Here is a 15471-nt window from a genome sequence, read left to right as displayed (position 1 = left end):
TTCGTAAGCAGAAATTGTTTTGTGTGACTCCTGATTTTAATCAAACTATAGTTTGTGATGACTGGGTTATGGTGTATCCATCTTTCACAGTCCTACTCTGTTTGTAATCTAAAAATACTGAAATACACAATTTCCATGAAGTGTCTGCATTTCATTAACTCCCATCTGAGGTGTGTGTTCATAAACATCAGTGGTTCTTCCAATGTTTTATGTTCTTGGGGAAGCTTCTTGAATGAAAAGTAAAATTTATGGTGCTTGCCCCCTCCCCCTCCTGCAGTTTTAAAGGAATTGTTTATCATTTCAGTATCCCTTGAGGCAAATTTTCATGAAGCATCTGAGTATGTGCCTGTGGCCCCAGATGACTAATATATTTTTTTGAAAATGTCTTTTTCTTGGCTTTTGAGAGGAAAAAACTTCTAAATTTGGAATTATCTACTCACAATAAATGTGAATCAGAAATAGAGATTCAGTCTTCTGCTTACTCTTAGTTGATGAGTTTTGTGGAAATGTTGCTGGAGGTAGGAGAGTGTGATGCTGTTAGACTTTCATCACTGTGCTTGACTCTCTTAGTGCTGTATTGCAGTGTGTTCGTGGCAGGCTCATTTGGGTTTCCTGGTGTGTTGCTGAGGAGGCCTTGCAAGGGGGAAGTTCAGTCCATTGTCCATTTTCCATTTGCTGTGCTGATCCTTGTGAAGTTCAGATAATGTGGTTCTTAGTTGGTGGTAGTGAGTCTACCTGTCAGTTTAACACATTTGGTTTTGCATATCATAATAATTTAAAAGTCTCCATATGAGGCTGTTACTTGAGGTGAGAAGAACCTTGCTCTTGTGCAGTCTCTGACACCATATTAGAGATGTAAATGTTTTATGAGCCGCAGTCCAGAACAAAGGCAGAGTTTGGCTTTATTCTCAACCTGTATCCTTTATTTGTAGAGCACTATCCCCCTCCTTGTACAAATATAGTAATGTTAATTAGTGTTGCAAGCTTTTAAATACTGTGAACTGTCCTTAGTGATGTTGAACAAGGATTTTGGTTTTTTTATTAAACACACTGAAATCTTCTGGTCTTGTAACCAGAGAGTTAGGAATATGACTCTGTGTTGCTGAAATTCGTGGTAGTCACATTTTCCATAGGTAAAACTGCTTAAGCTGCTTTTTTTGAGTCGATTGATCTCAAATGAAGCTCATGTCTTAGTAGATCTTCAGCAGTGTTGAGGATGTTGATAACATTTTTTTACCATTAAGTGACCTGAACCTAAAGTTCCCGATAGAGAGGAAGTCACAAATGTTAATCTGAAGAACTTGTTTACCCATAGTTTTTAATTTCACGTAAACCCATTTCATAGACTATAATTTGTTTATTCTCCTTTAGTAACCTTTGGGTCTTACCAGAAATGTTTAGAAGCTGGTTGAAATTTGCCTTAATTATTGAGAAACGGGCAAATTCTTTCAAGTGGCACTGTTTACCCCACTTCAAAGTACAGAATAAAGTCTTTATGGGTGATGGAAAAATTATTTGTCCAGTCTTTGTTTATTGTTATTTCAGTAAGTGAGGTATCAAGGAAACTGACAATATATTGATTTTCTTTAAAGAAGAAAATTGGTAGGAATTATGTCTGGATTTTTCATCCTTTAGGCTTTTTTCAGCTCTGTGATTTGTGACATTTGAGTACTGGATCGTACAGAAACTCACTACATTCAGTGGACCTTGTTAATGAACCTGATGAATTTTCAAAGTTGTGTCTTCTGTTGAAAAGTGGTTTCTCATTGCTGCTGGGAAGTGAACTGAGGGGAGAAAGCAAAAAATCCGAAAATTATTTAACTGTTAAGCTGTAGCTGTAACAAGGAAAGGAGCAAATGAGAGGATGGTTGGACAAAAGGTCATCTGCTCTATCAGTGAGGAGAATCCAAACTGTGTTATTCATTTAGGCGAAGAACAGCCTTAGGAAAACAACTGCTGGAGTAGTAAATCCCTGAATTGTTATTTGAAAACTCAGTGTTTGAATTTAGTTTGAGGGCTTTTATTAACTTTTGCTTTCCTTTTCCATGGGCAGGAATAACTTGGTGTTCTTTCTAGAGCAATTTGGTCTGTTTGCCCTAAAATTAAGCTTCAATTTATGAAATAACTTGTGTGTAACTAATTAAAAATAGAATAGTAAGCAGCAAAGAGCAAAATAAAATTTACTGTACATTATGCAGTGTGTAAGATTTAACTTTATCTTTTTCATTTTAATAATCAATAATGCCTTTGCATTTGCTGAATATTGCATTAGTAAAATGGGTCCTTGACTTTCTTTAGTTTTCTGCTCCCCACTTTTCCTTCTCAAGGTGTCCATCTCTTACTACCATTTTGGAGGAAAAATTCTATTATGAATAAAACTGTATGTTTACAGTATTATTTTAATCCACTATTGGTCATTTGTGCCCCTCCTGGTCTGTTTATAGTAATGTTTTTGGCTGATGTCTGTGAAATTCTGTGTGAATGATAACTTGGAGAAAAAAAGAACTTCTTGAAATTGGAATGATTACCCTGTGAATTGTATATTGCAAAACAGTACAGACTTTGCTGTCCTGGATTGGCAGTGTGGCAGGAGAGAAGCGTAGGGAATAAAATAAGGCTTTGTAAGTTTTTATGCTCAATAGAGCTACTTGTTGACTGGTATAAAACATTTATTTGGGAGAGCATAATGAGTATGTAGTTGGGCAGTATAGTGATCAGGCTAGATTTTCATTTTTTGGCAGAGCATTGTGCATTCAGTTTAGTAGGTTATGAATTTCTGGAAAATGTTACTGCACAGTTGGTGTATTCTCTGAGGCCACTGCTCTGCTAGGAAAATTGCAAGTTTTTATGCTTTTGGTTGCATGTGGAAGGCAGCCATGTTTATTTCAATTCACCAGGCCACATAAAAATGCAGTGAAGAAAAATTGTTTTGTCTTACTACTTTTACATTTGGCAAATCAGAATGACCATGATAGGATGTTCTGTTACTGCTGGCGTGTTGGGTATTGTGTTCCTATTGTGTTGCTTTATTTCCTCCTGTATGCAGTACTTTAGAAAGCGTTCTACACAAAGATTTGCACTGAAGTAACAAAGCCACTTGAAATACACTGCAGACATTTTAATTTAGGCTTATCCTAGATAGATTTCTATAGTTTTTGCCATTTGAAGAAGTCTTCTTAATTAGTTATCCCCATATAATGTCACCATCATAAACTATCTTGCTGTTTTCTCTTTTAACTACTAATTAGCATCTGTCACTTGGTAGTAGTTGTTCTTTTGAGGAAGATCAGATTCTGATATTGTCTGTAGTTTAATGAATTTGGTTCATTAATCAGCATGTTAGCTGAGAGGTGAACCATGGAGTTACAGCAAGTATGGATGGAGTTGTCACAAGAGTAATGACCTTCCTTGTTTTTCTGCTGCCCAGTGTTTCTTTCCACATGCCTAATAGATGGACACAGAAAAAGTCACTCTCCTTAATGCCCTTCCTGAATCCCAGTCCCCTCTGGAGGGACTGCAGGAGCAGGCTGTCTTTGAATTCCAGCTGGTAGGCACTTGTAAACTTCCTTTATTTTATACCTACACTTACACTTTTTAGTATGGACAAAATGAGAGTTAGGATATTAACAAGGTATTTTTGTGACTAAAAAGAAATCATATGCTCTATCAGTGGTAAAGTTAACTGTCATGTGGTTCAACTGCAGCTCTAATGTCTCTCTGTTTCAACTTACGCATTTCAGTTAAAGATTTTATGATTTTCATACTGTACCATTTTTATGAATCAAAAAGAGTAAATTAGGCTAAGATACTTGGATGTCAGAGAATGGTGAGGAATGCACAGTCGTGTAGATTACTCTAATCAAGTGGCAAGAGAATTTATTTTTTGTGGTTTCAGGTGGATGTTGTAATTGCCGGTGCAGGTGTACAGGTTTTGGAAAGGAAGGAGTTTTGTTTTGGTCTTGAAAGATGGCAAGGGAGAAGGGAGGGAAACCAGGTGGTTTATTAGAGCAGTCTGATCCTTAGTTAACTCAAAGTTTGAACTTTTTATACTTTCAGAATTGGTATTAATGGAGATGGTAATTAAATGTGATAATTGCTTGAGAAAGTTGATTGTATTGCAAAATGGAGTATTCTTATTTCAGCCTGTGTTAAATCTGTTTTTCAAATCCACCATAGTTTTGAGCCCTTGTTGCCGTTGAAAGTGTCTTGGATTCAGCAGTTGAGATACAGAAACAAATAACATAAACATTAAAATGAGTCCTAGTGCAACAGAATCTCATATCTGTAGTAGGCATTAAGTCAATTCTGAATTGGTTCCCAGACTCTTGCACTTCATGCTTTCTGGTGATTTTTATGATTTTTATGCAGTAGTAAGGAAGATGCTATTTTTGTTGGAAAGACTAGGAGATAGCTGTGATATTTTTACCTTGACTCTGACCTGCCCTATGACTTGTTCATCACTAGGGAAGACTTGATCACACAGTTTTATGTAACTGTAGGGCTGGTGCCCTTGTTGGCCATCTTCCAGTTAGGAGTAGCTCTTTCCAGCTTTAACTGCTTTCAAAACAGTGATTAAACTGAGGAAACTCACTGTCATTGTGCAGTAAACATTTCCATGGAGAGTTCTGAAACTGAATTGGAGTATTTATAACACAATGTGAATTTCCTTATGGTGCATCAAAGATGTATATTAGCAATTGCTAAATCTGAAAATAGGCTAATAAAGAGTGCAAAAAAAAGTCTTAGTTTCTCTTTGCTGAAGAAAGTAAAGAAGATCTAACTGTAAGAGGAAAAGGTGAGAGGTGCCATGAGGAGCTGTCTCAGGGGACAACAGTTCCTTGTTGGGCCTGTTCCTGGGGTATGGACTAGTTTTGGTGATCCTGTTCTCATGATCTGCTTTGCCAGGCATGCAGCTGGGAGATGGAGTGCTGGTGGCAAGTCACATCTGCCTGAAAATGGCCTGGGGTTAGGCTTTGCTAATTAGCATTCAGGTGAGGGGAATCACCTTGTTTTTAGAGGTGGACCTTTGCTTGTGGGTTGCTTTCTGGCCTTTTAAACATATTCCAGAACTTTCCCAGACAACTTGAGCTGGCACTGCTTGCTTGGCTGAGTTGTCAGATTCCTAGATGACTGCAGTGCATGGGTTTAACCACATACTAAAACCTTGTTGCCTCAGTATAAAAAGAGTAATTTGGGAATATGGTTGTCATGTTTACAGTGTTTAAGCCCTTAACTTGTTTGAAGTGCCTAAAATTCTTGTTCTCCAGAGTATCATTTGCTTTGGTCTTGTAAGCTTTCCAGCAGCAAACAGCAGTTCAGCAGTACTTTTGTATGCTCATTCCTGAAGTTTGGGTACAGATCCAAACATAAAGTGGCATTAAGTGTAAAATAGAACAGAGGTATGGGTGGTGAGCCCACACCTGTAATTACCCTGTGTAACTGCCCCAGGCACCATCAGTATGGATTTATGGCCAGCCCTGTAAATGCCTGTGTTGCTCATCTTGGTGACCTGAGGTGATAAGCATTGCTGGAGCAGCCGTGATCAGTTTGTATGCAGCTGAGGCCAGCTCAGGTAGGACAGGATTCCTGATGGATGGAGCGTGTGGGCAGACAGTCTGGGAGAACCGCAGCTCAGAGAGGCCCAGGGGCCCCTTCTGAAGAAGCTGCTGCATAGTGGTGTTCTCCTATCGGGGCCAGCTGGAGGTGGGTGTGACTTGCTGCAGCTGCTCTGATATTCCTGCAGAGTGCTTTGGTGACTCAGTACTGGAGCTGGACACAATGTGAAATGGGGGCATGTTACTGGGCTGACAGACTGTGTGGGGTTTGGAATTCTGCAGAATGAATTTTAGGGGTTTGTTTATGGGTTGGATAGAATTTGCTTTACAATATTTTGTTGATATAATAGGTTGTTGTTGGCTCTTTCTTATGTTTGGAAAGTGCCTTTTAGGTTAGATTCACGGTGGTGGTGGTGTACTTAGGCCACTACAGTATTTAAAAATCACTATGTACATCTTGAGCGTGCTGAACAAAATGTAGTGATACTGCATCTGTGGTACAGGATTACAGTAAATTAAATGCATTGGTGCTTTCTGATGTTTTGAAGGGACTGTTCAAACATAGCTATCTAGTAAATTTTCATCTCTTTTTTCCTTGAAAAAGCAAGATGATTTCACCTCATAGCAGAAATCAATTAAAATATGTCTGTACTGAACAACCTACAAAAATACAGGAAGATATTATAATGATTTTTATATCAATAGAAGGCTGTAGTAAATAAAAACTAAAAAAATGGCTAAATACAAAAATATTAAACAGCTATTTCACTGCATAATCAGTGTCAAAAAAATTGAGACTGGTGTAACTGAGGAGAACAGCTTTGTAACTACTTGTATTGAGGGGAATCAAATGCATCTCTAAATGTTTTTTTGTTGTTGTTGTGTTGACGTGTGTATCACATGTGTGATGTTTTAAGTATTGGTTTGATAGACCTAACTTGTCCCCGTGCTACGTCATTCTGCCTGACTTTGAGCATGGAAGATATTTCTGCTGTAGGATTATGGTCAGCTTTTGAAAGGCTGTGTATTTGAGTAAGAGACTTAGTGTTTTCCTTATTTTCCCCCTTATATCTTTACAGAGAATAACATACAGTTTTAGTCAACATAATGCAGGGAAAGGTTTTGAAGGAGTGCTGGTTCAGGTTGTAGTAACTCATGTTTGTGCAAATTGACCTTTAACTTTTGTAGGGTACTAAACAGTTTGGTGGTGGTGTATCTCTTTGCTTTTGTGATGGACTATTTTTCTAACCTGCAGGATTAAAGGTGAGGAGAAAGAAGTTTGAAATAGTAATTTTGTCACTGCTTGTGTACTTAGAAGGCTCAAAAGACATAATTTGCATTATAATGGCTCTCATTTTGCACCATACTGTGTCATTTAGTCATGTTCTGTATGTGTAGCTCTGGGAAGACTGAAACTTTTTTTTTTTTAATTACTCCATTCATTCCTACCTATCAGTCCTTTACTGTACTTTACTGTAATTACATTTAAGGCAAAGTCTTTGCCATTTTCAAATCACTTTGACTTCATCTTTAGATTGCTGTGTAACTTGTGAAGCTAGTGATACTTCATGTAGTATCCCTGTGTGTTGAGAAATTTCTCAGTAAGGAAAGGGAAAATAAAAGCTGGGAGAGTGTTATATTTGTGCTATATTTTTTCCCCTGAAATGTGCAAGAAATTTTTTCTTCTTAGTTTGGTGTGATTTATGTGAACATTTAAATTTTTTAAAAATATCCCATCAAGAGCAATGGGAGAGTTTTTACTTGCTTAGAAATTTTAGAGGAATGGGAGGCCTTAAGAGCAGGAAATGTAAGAGAATTTAATTATAGATGAAACTATTCAGGTAACTTGAACTTAGGCACAAATACAGATCTAAAATATTTTGAGAATTATGTCTTTCCTTGTTTCAGCTGCTCACGTGTTTTCATATTGAGGAAAACCAAGTTGCTTGAAGAGTAGCTGGTTAGGGTTGCCAGAAGCAGGTGGTGGTTTGGGAAGTGCTGCTTTTGGTGTTCCAGATGTCAGTACCTTTATTGCAGACACTGAGATAGGGGAAAATTTAGTCTGCTCTGTATGCATAAGCAGAAATAATTACCTAGAATTAATAACAAGTAATCTCAAAAGAAAACAGCATTGCTTCAGTAAACTTAAAACCTGATTTTATGCATCTAACCATGCAGGCTGTTGATAAATTTATTTAAATTTTCTGATATAATGTGGAGGAGAAAATGTCTCAGTTGGCATGTTAGGACTCTTAAAAACATAAAAATTATAAAGGCTGTTTGTTTGCTAGCAATGGAATAAAGTGAAAGTTAGACCAGTGAAGGGACATATACTGCATTACTCTAATTATAAAATCAAAGTGAGTTTTATGTTGTGTGAAAAACAAATGTGCGTGTGGTTCTTGAAATACTTCTGCATCTGAACTGTGCTGTGATCCAGGTTTTGGACTATTTTCCTTCTCCCCTTCCCTCTTCTTCCCCCCTTCCACCTCCTTAGAATGCAGATGGTTGATTTCTCTGAAAGCATACATGGTGAATAGCCTTTCTCTTTTCTTTCAGGGACCAGTTACTCTCCACAAGAAAATTCACACAACCACAGTGCTCTTCATAGTTCAAATTCACATTCTTCTAATCCCAGCAATAATCCAAGCAAAACTTCTGATGCAGTGAGTATTTTTAATTAATTTTCATGTATGTGTTGCCCTGTTCATACACACCATATTTTCATAATTTTTTAAGGTAGCATATGCGTTGTGCTTGAGACATCGGTCTTTATTTTATAAACATTCTGTAAACCCATCCTGCAGTTGTTACATGTTTTAAAAGTATTGTAATTGGTAATCATTAGAACTTTGAATTACCTGTTGTTTATTTTAAAACATTAGATTATTTAAATGATATAGATACAAAAATGTTTTCCATTAACTTTGTGGTAAATCTAGAGTGACAGTAGGATTTTACTTTCATGAAATACATACGTATTTGAATTTTTGTGACTTCAGTATCAAAGTTTTAGTAGTTAGAGTGGTGGTTGCAAAAATTGTTCAAAATCAAAATCAGTAAATTTGTGATCAGTAGAAGAATTTTGGAACGATAATAATTTGGAGGATGTTGTGAGGTGAAGAGAGCGAATGTTATCAATATTGACCTTACTGTATCCCACTAAATGTACTATTAGATTTTGTTAAGGGGAGGAGAATAAACAGAGGAAAATATTGCAGAAGGCATCTGGAGGATACTGGTCGTGTGTTCAAACTGTCAGTGAAGCAGGCATTTAGAGGTGGTGGAAAGCAATAACATGAGTACATAAATGGGTAAAAATGTCATTTCAAAAACAGTGAAAGCTATTAAATTTGTATATTAAAATTCTTGAGAGGTCTTTTGTCCAACACTGTTTGTATTTTAAAGGCTTACGATTCTGCGGATGATTGGTCTGAACACATCAGCTCTTCAGGCAAAAAATACTACTACAACTGCCGAACAGAAGTTTCACAGTGGGAAAAGCCAAAAGAGTGGCTGGAAAGGTATATGTTTGTACTCCTTTGAATTGTATAAAGAGCAAATATTCTTAAGCACATTTCAGAGCAGTTGAGCTTATCTACTAGATTACTGCTATAAAAGATTGTGCTCCAAGCCAGCTGTGTTCCTACTCTTACTGTGACCTCTGGCACTTATTTTATCCAGAGCCTGAGAGGAAAGTATGGTTGGTTTGTGTGGGGTTGATTTTTTTGGGTGGTGTTGTTGGGGGAGGGGGGGGGGGGATGGCTGGTTGTTTCGATTTTTGTTTCATTCTGGATTTTGTTTTAGTTGGGATTTTGTTTTGGTTGAGATTTTGTTTTGGTTTTTTTGTGAGTGTTGTTTTTAATGTTTTGTTTTGGAGTGGTTTGTTGTTTTTTGGGTTTTTTTCATGAGATTAGTGAGCTGAACTGGTACATTGTGGGCTTCAGCAAGCACTGATAAAGGAAGCAGTGGGTGGAGTTTGGTAACCCCACCTGCAGCAGCAAGCTCTTAACAGTATTATTCATCTCATATGACTTACAGAAATTGTTATATTGTTAGATAATGTAAGTTCTTACCTAACTTTCGTTTTCTTTTCTTTAGAGAGCAGAGACAAAAAGAAGCAAGCAAAATGTCAGTTAACAGTTTTCCAAAAGATAGGGATTACAGAAGAGAGGTGATGCAGGCGACAGCTGCCAGTGGGTTTGCCAGTGGAAGTATGTGGTTTTTTTACAGCAATATATTCTTGCCTTGCTTGCATTACTATTTTCTTTTCCAAACTTCAAAAATTGTAGAACATCCCTTTCCTTAGCTGTTTCTCACCTTTTCGTATACAAAAGCCAAAGTGGATAGCGCAGTTAACTCTCCAAAATGATGTTTCTTTAAATAAATTAATTAGTGCAATGCTTACTTAATGCTTTTCATGGTGCTCCTCCTTTTTGTGGCTTTTATGTTGAGTTTAATTATCTTCATGGGTAGTTACTTAACTTGCATAATCTGTAGTTTAGTTGGACTGTTGTGATCATTGAGACCTGCTAATGTCATATTCTAACCTTAAAAATAAAAATTTCACATCTAAAATTAATAACCTAATTCAATGGATTTTGATACCACACTATTCAGAGGCTTGTGTATGTTATTTAGAACATATTTTTACCTCACCAATGCTCTCGGCAAAATCATTCCTGGACTACAAATTTCTGTAAATTGGAGATTTTTGTCCTGATACCTAGCTTTGTCAGTTTCTTTCGGAAAATAGTTTTACTGTGGTATTCTGTCTGATGTAGTTTGGGTAAATTTGTAATGTAGTTCTCAGGGTAGTTTAAAAGTAGCCCATGTATTATTCTTCACCCATGCTCTTTAATTTGACAAGGTTGATATGTATAAAGGGGTATTTTTCTGTGTACACTGAAACTTACTGCATATGCTAAAATATACTGGATGCAGCAAAAAGATAGCAGTCATGCATAATGCAGTGAGTATTTGTTTTGTGACAGGTGAAAATGTAGGAATCTGTATTTACTTGGTATGTTCACTGAGTAGTATGTTTTAGTCTTTGATCATGTGACCAGTGCAGATTAGTTACTGATTTTATATATATAGAAATGTCTTGAATTAACTGTGAGTTTGTTGTAATAGTACTCAAGTGACATGAAGGGGAATTCTTTGAAGGCTAGAATGTGAAACTATTAAATTATGCTTCATGTCCAGGGTTTTTGATGAACAAAAGAAAAATGGTACAAATTATCTCTTCACACTAAATACAAGATGGAAATAATAGATCTTGATTTAGATCTTTTTGGAAGACTTCAAAAGTTAACTTGACTGTAACACTTGTTAGAAAGCAGCCTTTCATCAAAACACAGTTCTTAACCAGAACTCTAAATCAAGCAAAGGTCAGAGAAAATGCATTTTGTCAGTGAGTAGAATTAAATTTTGCCTTTTTTGATGCTGATCTACTTGAGGCTTTTTTAATCATAAGAAGTTCAATCAGCTCTAGGTGTTGGTGTGCAGCTGTATTGATCAGTCATTGCAATCTTAAACTTGATTCTAATTTAATCTTTTTTTTTTCTTATTGCAATGTTACTTGGGGAATCCTGAAAAAAAGTGGAAGACAAGCATTCCAGTGACACCAGCAGTATGCTCCCACAGAATATTTTATCTCAAACAAGCAGGCACAATGACAGAGACTACAGACTGCCAAGAGCAGAGACTCACAGTAGTTCTACTCCAGTACAGCATCCCATCAAACCAGTGGTTCATCCAACTGCTACCCCAAGCACTGTTCCTCCTAGTCCATTTTCTCTACAATCTGATCACCAGCCAAAGAAATCCTTTGATGCTAATGGAGCATCTACTTTATCAAAACTGTCTACATCCACATCTTCCATCCCTGCACAGAAAACAGAGAGAAAAGGTATGTCTGATGAAATTCCCTCTAGTATTCAAGATGATGTATTGCATTACATTGCTTGTTTGAAGTATGTTAGTAATAGAATTTAAAGGGTTTTTTTTTCCTGTTTTATTGTATGTGCTTAGAACCTGATTACTGTTTTGATGTGTTTACTTTCCCCTAGATCCCATTTGCTATATCCTACACAACTTCAAATTGACACTGCGAAATTTACTATATTCTGGCTTATTTTGAAAGTTAACATTTCAAATGATAATTTGAAAGATGTGTTTTTGTAGAACATATTTTAATTCTTGTCTTCTCTCTTGCTGTTTTGGATCTTTGCCATTTATTTGAGTTATGTAGTTACACAGTTTGAAAGTCATTTTGGACCATTATGTTTTATGAACTGCTGTTACTGTTTGGAATGCCAGTGTCAAACCTTTCAATCAACACAAGCACAGTTCTTACAGAAAGTGAGAGTTTTCTACATGTTTGTAAGAGCTAAACTGTTTTGATCTGTAACTTGAGAAATGCTGGATCTTCAGTTCTAAATCTGCTGATAGTATGTGTTTCTGTTGTCTGATAATACCTGTTAGATACAGTCAGAGTAAAGCAAAGATCAGGACTTTAGTGTGCATTGTTTGTGACCTTTCAGACATCTGTCTTTTAGTTAGATTTGTTTCATTATTAGGGATGAAGAGGTCAATGAGGTTGTGAGAATGAGATGTGTGTTATTAATTACAGTGTATTACTTTGGTGTAGTTAAGTTTTAGAGAGTGGTATTGTGCAAGAAAATTCTATTTTGAGGGCTTTGGGAGGGAGAGAAGTAATTTTTGATAATCGTGTTTTAATTTATTATATAATTAATATGTGATTGAATTATTTTTTGAAAGATGGCTTGTTGCCTGTCCATACTTGCAAGTTGACCTAGTTAAATAGTTTTAAAAAGATCAAAACAGACTGTGGTCTGACACTGGTCTCTGTTTTCGTGTCTTCCACTTTGTTTATTAAAGAGTTGGAACTTCTACACAGACTTAAGAACAGTTGGCCACCCAAAATACTCAAACAACAGCATACACTGACAAATACTGTTAGACAACTGTGCATGTAAAGCAATTTTATGTTTTTTCTTGACACTTTGTGCCATTTTTACATAACCTGGGTTATGAATACTGACTACAAACTACAAAAGAACAGGTTATTTTTAGCAAACCTTTTCCTATTCAGCACTGTAAAGTGTGAAGGTGTACTAGCTCAAGCATGGTTCTCGTACTGAGTGCAGTAGTTACCTGCTTCAGTTAAGCCTCTATTTTCTGATTGCAGTTTGATACACTTGTACATATTACAGTACAAAACATCTGTGTCAAGTGTTCTTTCCTTTAGTGTATCTACTCCATTTCTCTATTTAAAATACACTTAAAACCCCTCTTACTGTTATTCAATTCTGACATGTTCTTGATTCTTGTTTAGTGTGTGATCAGATTTCATACTGTGTATTCTTTCACTGCTTTACTGCACATCTTCATTAATTGAACAGCTGACTCTTACAGCAATTGAAGAACTTCCATTCTGACAACTGTTACAGGTGTTGGCAGAGTTCTAATACTTCTTACATACGGTGTTAATTTGAGAACATTCTGTTGGATATAATATTGAAAACAGTCACACAGAGCAGTCTTGATACTGTAAATCTTACTTTAGAATCCATATTACTGTGGATGGTTCCATATTAAATAATTCACTGCATTTCTGTATTCTTAGGTGTTTTTTTTAATTTCATATAGTTTAAATGTAATAATCATACCTCATTGATCTGTTTCATGGCACTTGACTGTGAGAAAATGTGCTTACTGAGCTTCAGCAAAGGGTGGATGACAGAAAACTAGTAAACGAAGAATTAGAATAGGTGAATGGGTTGGCTTGAAATTCTTACTCTAGAAAATGTGAGTTTTTACATGTTGCTTTACCTCTTGTACAGAAACAGAAGAATTCAGTGCAGGTGCTGTCATGATAAAAGGTCATCCAGGAGTACATTCAGTTGACTTTCCTTTTTCTGGGGAATGTCGGGCTGTCTTTTTAAGGAAATTAAACCAGTAAATTTTCTGTAGCATTTTGCGTATTTAAATTTTAAAGAAGGGGAGAAGCAGTGCTGTGAATGATTTACTGTTGCTCATTCTCTCAGAGGTGGCTGTGAACCTGCAGTACTAGAAGTATGCAGTTTATAAAGTATTTTTTGTAGCTGTTATACAAATTGAACATACAATAATTATCCTGAGACACTTGGTTCAAACAATCTTCTAAAAGTGTCTTTGCAGAAATGAAAATAGTTTGAGAGGTTTATGTTTACAGCAGTAAAGCAAATAGCCTTTGATTTTCTTTTTCTGTTCACTGATTATGCCATCCCTCTCTTTCTGAAAAAAGAGGTTAAACCATTTTTGTGCCTATAAAGATTGGTCCAAATGACTGAATAATATATGCAGTAGTCCTTCCTTAAATTAATTCTCGGTTTCTTGCTTTTTTTGAATGTGCTGCTGGCTGCCTTATGCTAGCATATATGTACCACTGTTTTAATAGTTCTGATTTCAGTGTGTATTTTTTTAAGCAGTAATAGTTTTGAACAGCAGAACAACAGAAAAACACAAAACCCAACAACAATGCTTTTTTCAGCTCAATCTCTTTTGCTGCAGGGGTATGTTGTAGTCCCACAAGGAGATTGAATAAAATCCCTGGCTGAACTATAGCTCAGCTGTTAGCAGTAGTCCTCTGCCCTCAATGGCTGGCAGTAGTGGAGAGTTCCTGGGGAACTATTTGACCTCTACCCTTTGGTTTGAATGTTCCAGTCAGAATCTGCTGCTTCTGTTTGTGCTCACTGTGAGTGCTTTATGCAGGTAAAGTGTGGGGTTGCTTTTCCTACTTTTTGGCTGCTTTATCTGTAGGGCACATCACATTTTCCTATTTCTAATTCAGAATGAAATGTTGTATTGTCCGTATCTTAACAGTGTGTCTGTCTGTAGGATACTGCTTCTCACACCTTTTCTCCAAGTCTCATCAGGAAGCACTTCTGTTTCTAGTGCAGCAGTACTCTAAAACTTTTATGAGAACACAGCAAGCTGACCAGTGCAATGCTGGGTGGGTTGTGACTCTGGTGCTTCTTTTCCTTTTCTCACCCCTGTGGTTTTCTTGTAACACTCACTAGTCTTTAGTGGTCAGTTATTAACATTGCTTCTGGTGTTGTTGCACCTTCTTTGGCTGAGTTTTGCAGTTTCAAGTGTATTACTCAATTCATTTGTCAGTTAGAAAAAGTTACACGTGAGACTGTTAATTTCTTCCAATACTTTATAATTGTTTGCTGAACATTGCTGTTACATTTATTTTGACAGCAGAGGTAAAATACAAAAAATTCAATTTTAAAACTGGAGTAATCCAAATGTGAGAAAAAAGGATTTTTTGTATTTTAGATGATTTGAGGATTTTTGAGAATCTAGTTGTATTGTTATTGTAATTTCATTTGGTGAAATGTGTTTACAGAATGCCTTGCTTTTAAATATTCATGTGTTTTTGATGTGGCTTATGGTCCTTAGTAGATCAGAACTGAACTATGTAAAACAGGCAAATATGACTGTCAGTGCTCAGAGAGCTTAGTTGGTGGACTGTACACTCCAGGTGCTTCAGCACAGAAAATGTGTTACACTTCTTAATCATTAGCAGAAAAAAAAGCATTTCTGTTTGCTGTTTCAGGTAGTAGTTTTGTAATCAATGAAGCAAGATACAGACTTCCAAAAATTTTGTAATGCAGTTTTCCTCCCACTGAGAGCACACGTGCCTAATAGTTGCTAGCAGTGCAAAGATAACAGCTCAAGCTCACAATAAAGTGGTTGGGTAATATTGTAGTGTTGACTCCAAAGGACTTTGAATGCATTTGTTTTGTTTTAAATGAGATAAACACTACATCAGTAGTAGAAGCTATTGGAACCCTAAAAGGGTCATTTTAATATTTTAGGAGTCATCTAGTCAACAGTAGTT

General features: G+C 36.4%; 1 protein-coding gene across 1 annotated transcript in view; it reads left to right on the top strand.

Annotated features, from left to right (window-relative positions):
- The window catches only part of WAC (WW domain containing adaptor with coiled-coil), a 56552-nt gene that overhangs the window by 11472 nt on the left and 29609 nt on the right, over window positions 1-15471 (top strand). Inside the window, exons 4-7 of the mRNA XM_033072859.1 lie at window positions 8115-8221; window positions 8964-9079; window positions 9657-9769; window positions 11161-11469. Coding sequence (XP_032928750.1) covers window positions 8115-8221; window positions 8964-9079; window positions 9657-9769; window positions 11161-11469 — 645 coding nt within the window. The remainder of the gene's footprint in view (window positions 1-8114; window positions 8222-8963; window positions 9080-9656; window positions 9770-11160; window positions 11470-15471) is intronic.

Source organism: Catharus ustulatus, chromosome 1 (assembly GCF_009819885.2).
Source record: "Catharus ustulatus isolate bCatUst1 chromosome 1, bCatUst1.pri.v2, whole genome shotgun sequence".
NCBI lineage: Eukaryota > Metazoa > Chordata > Aves > Passeriformes > Turdidae > Catharus > Catharus ustulatus.
This window is presented reverse-complemented; position numbering and strand designations above follow the sequence as displayed.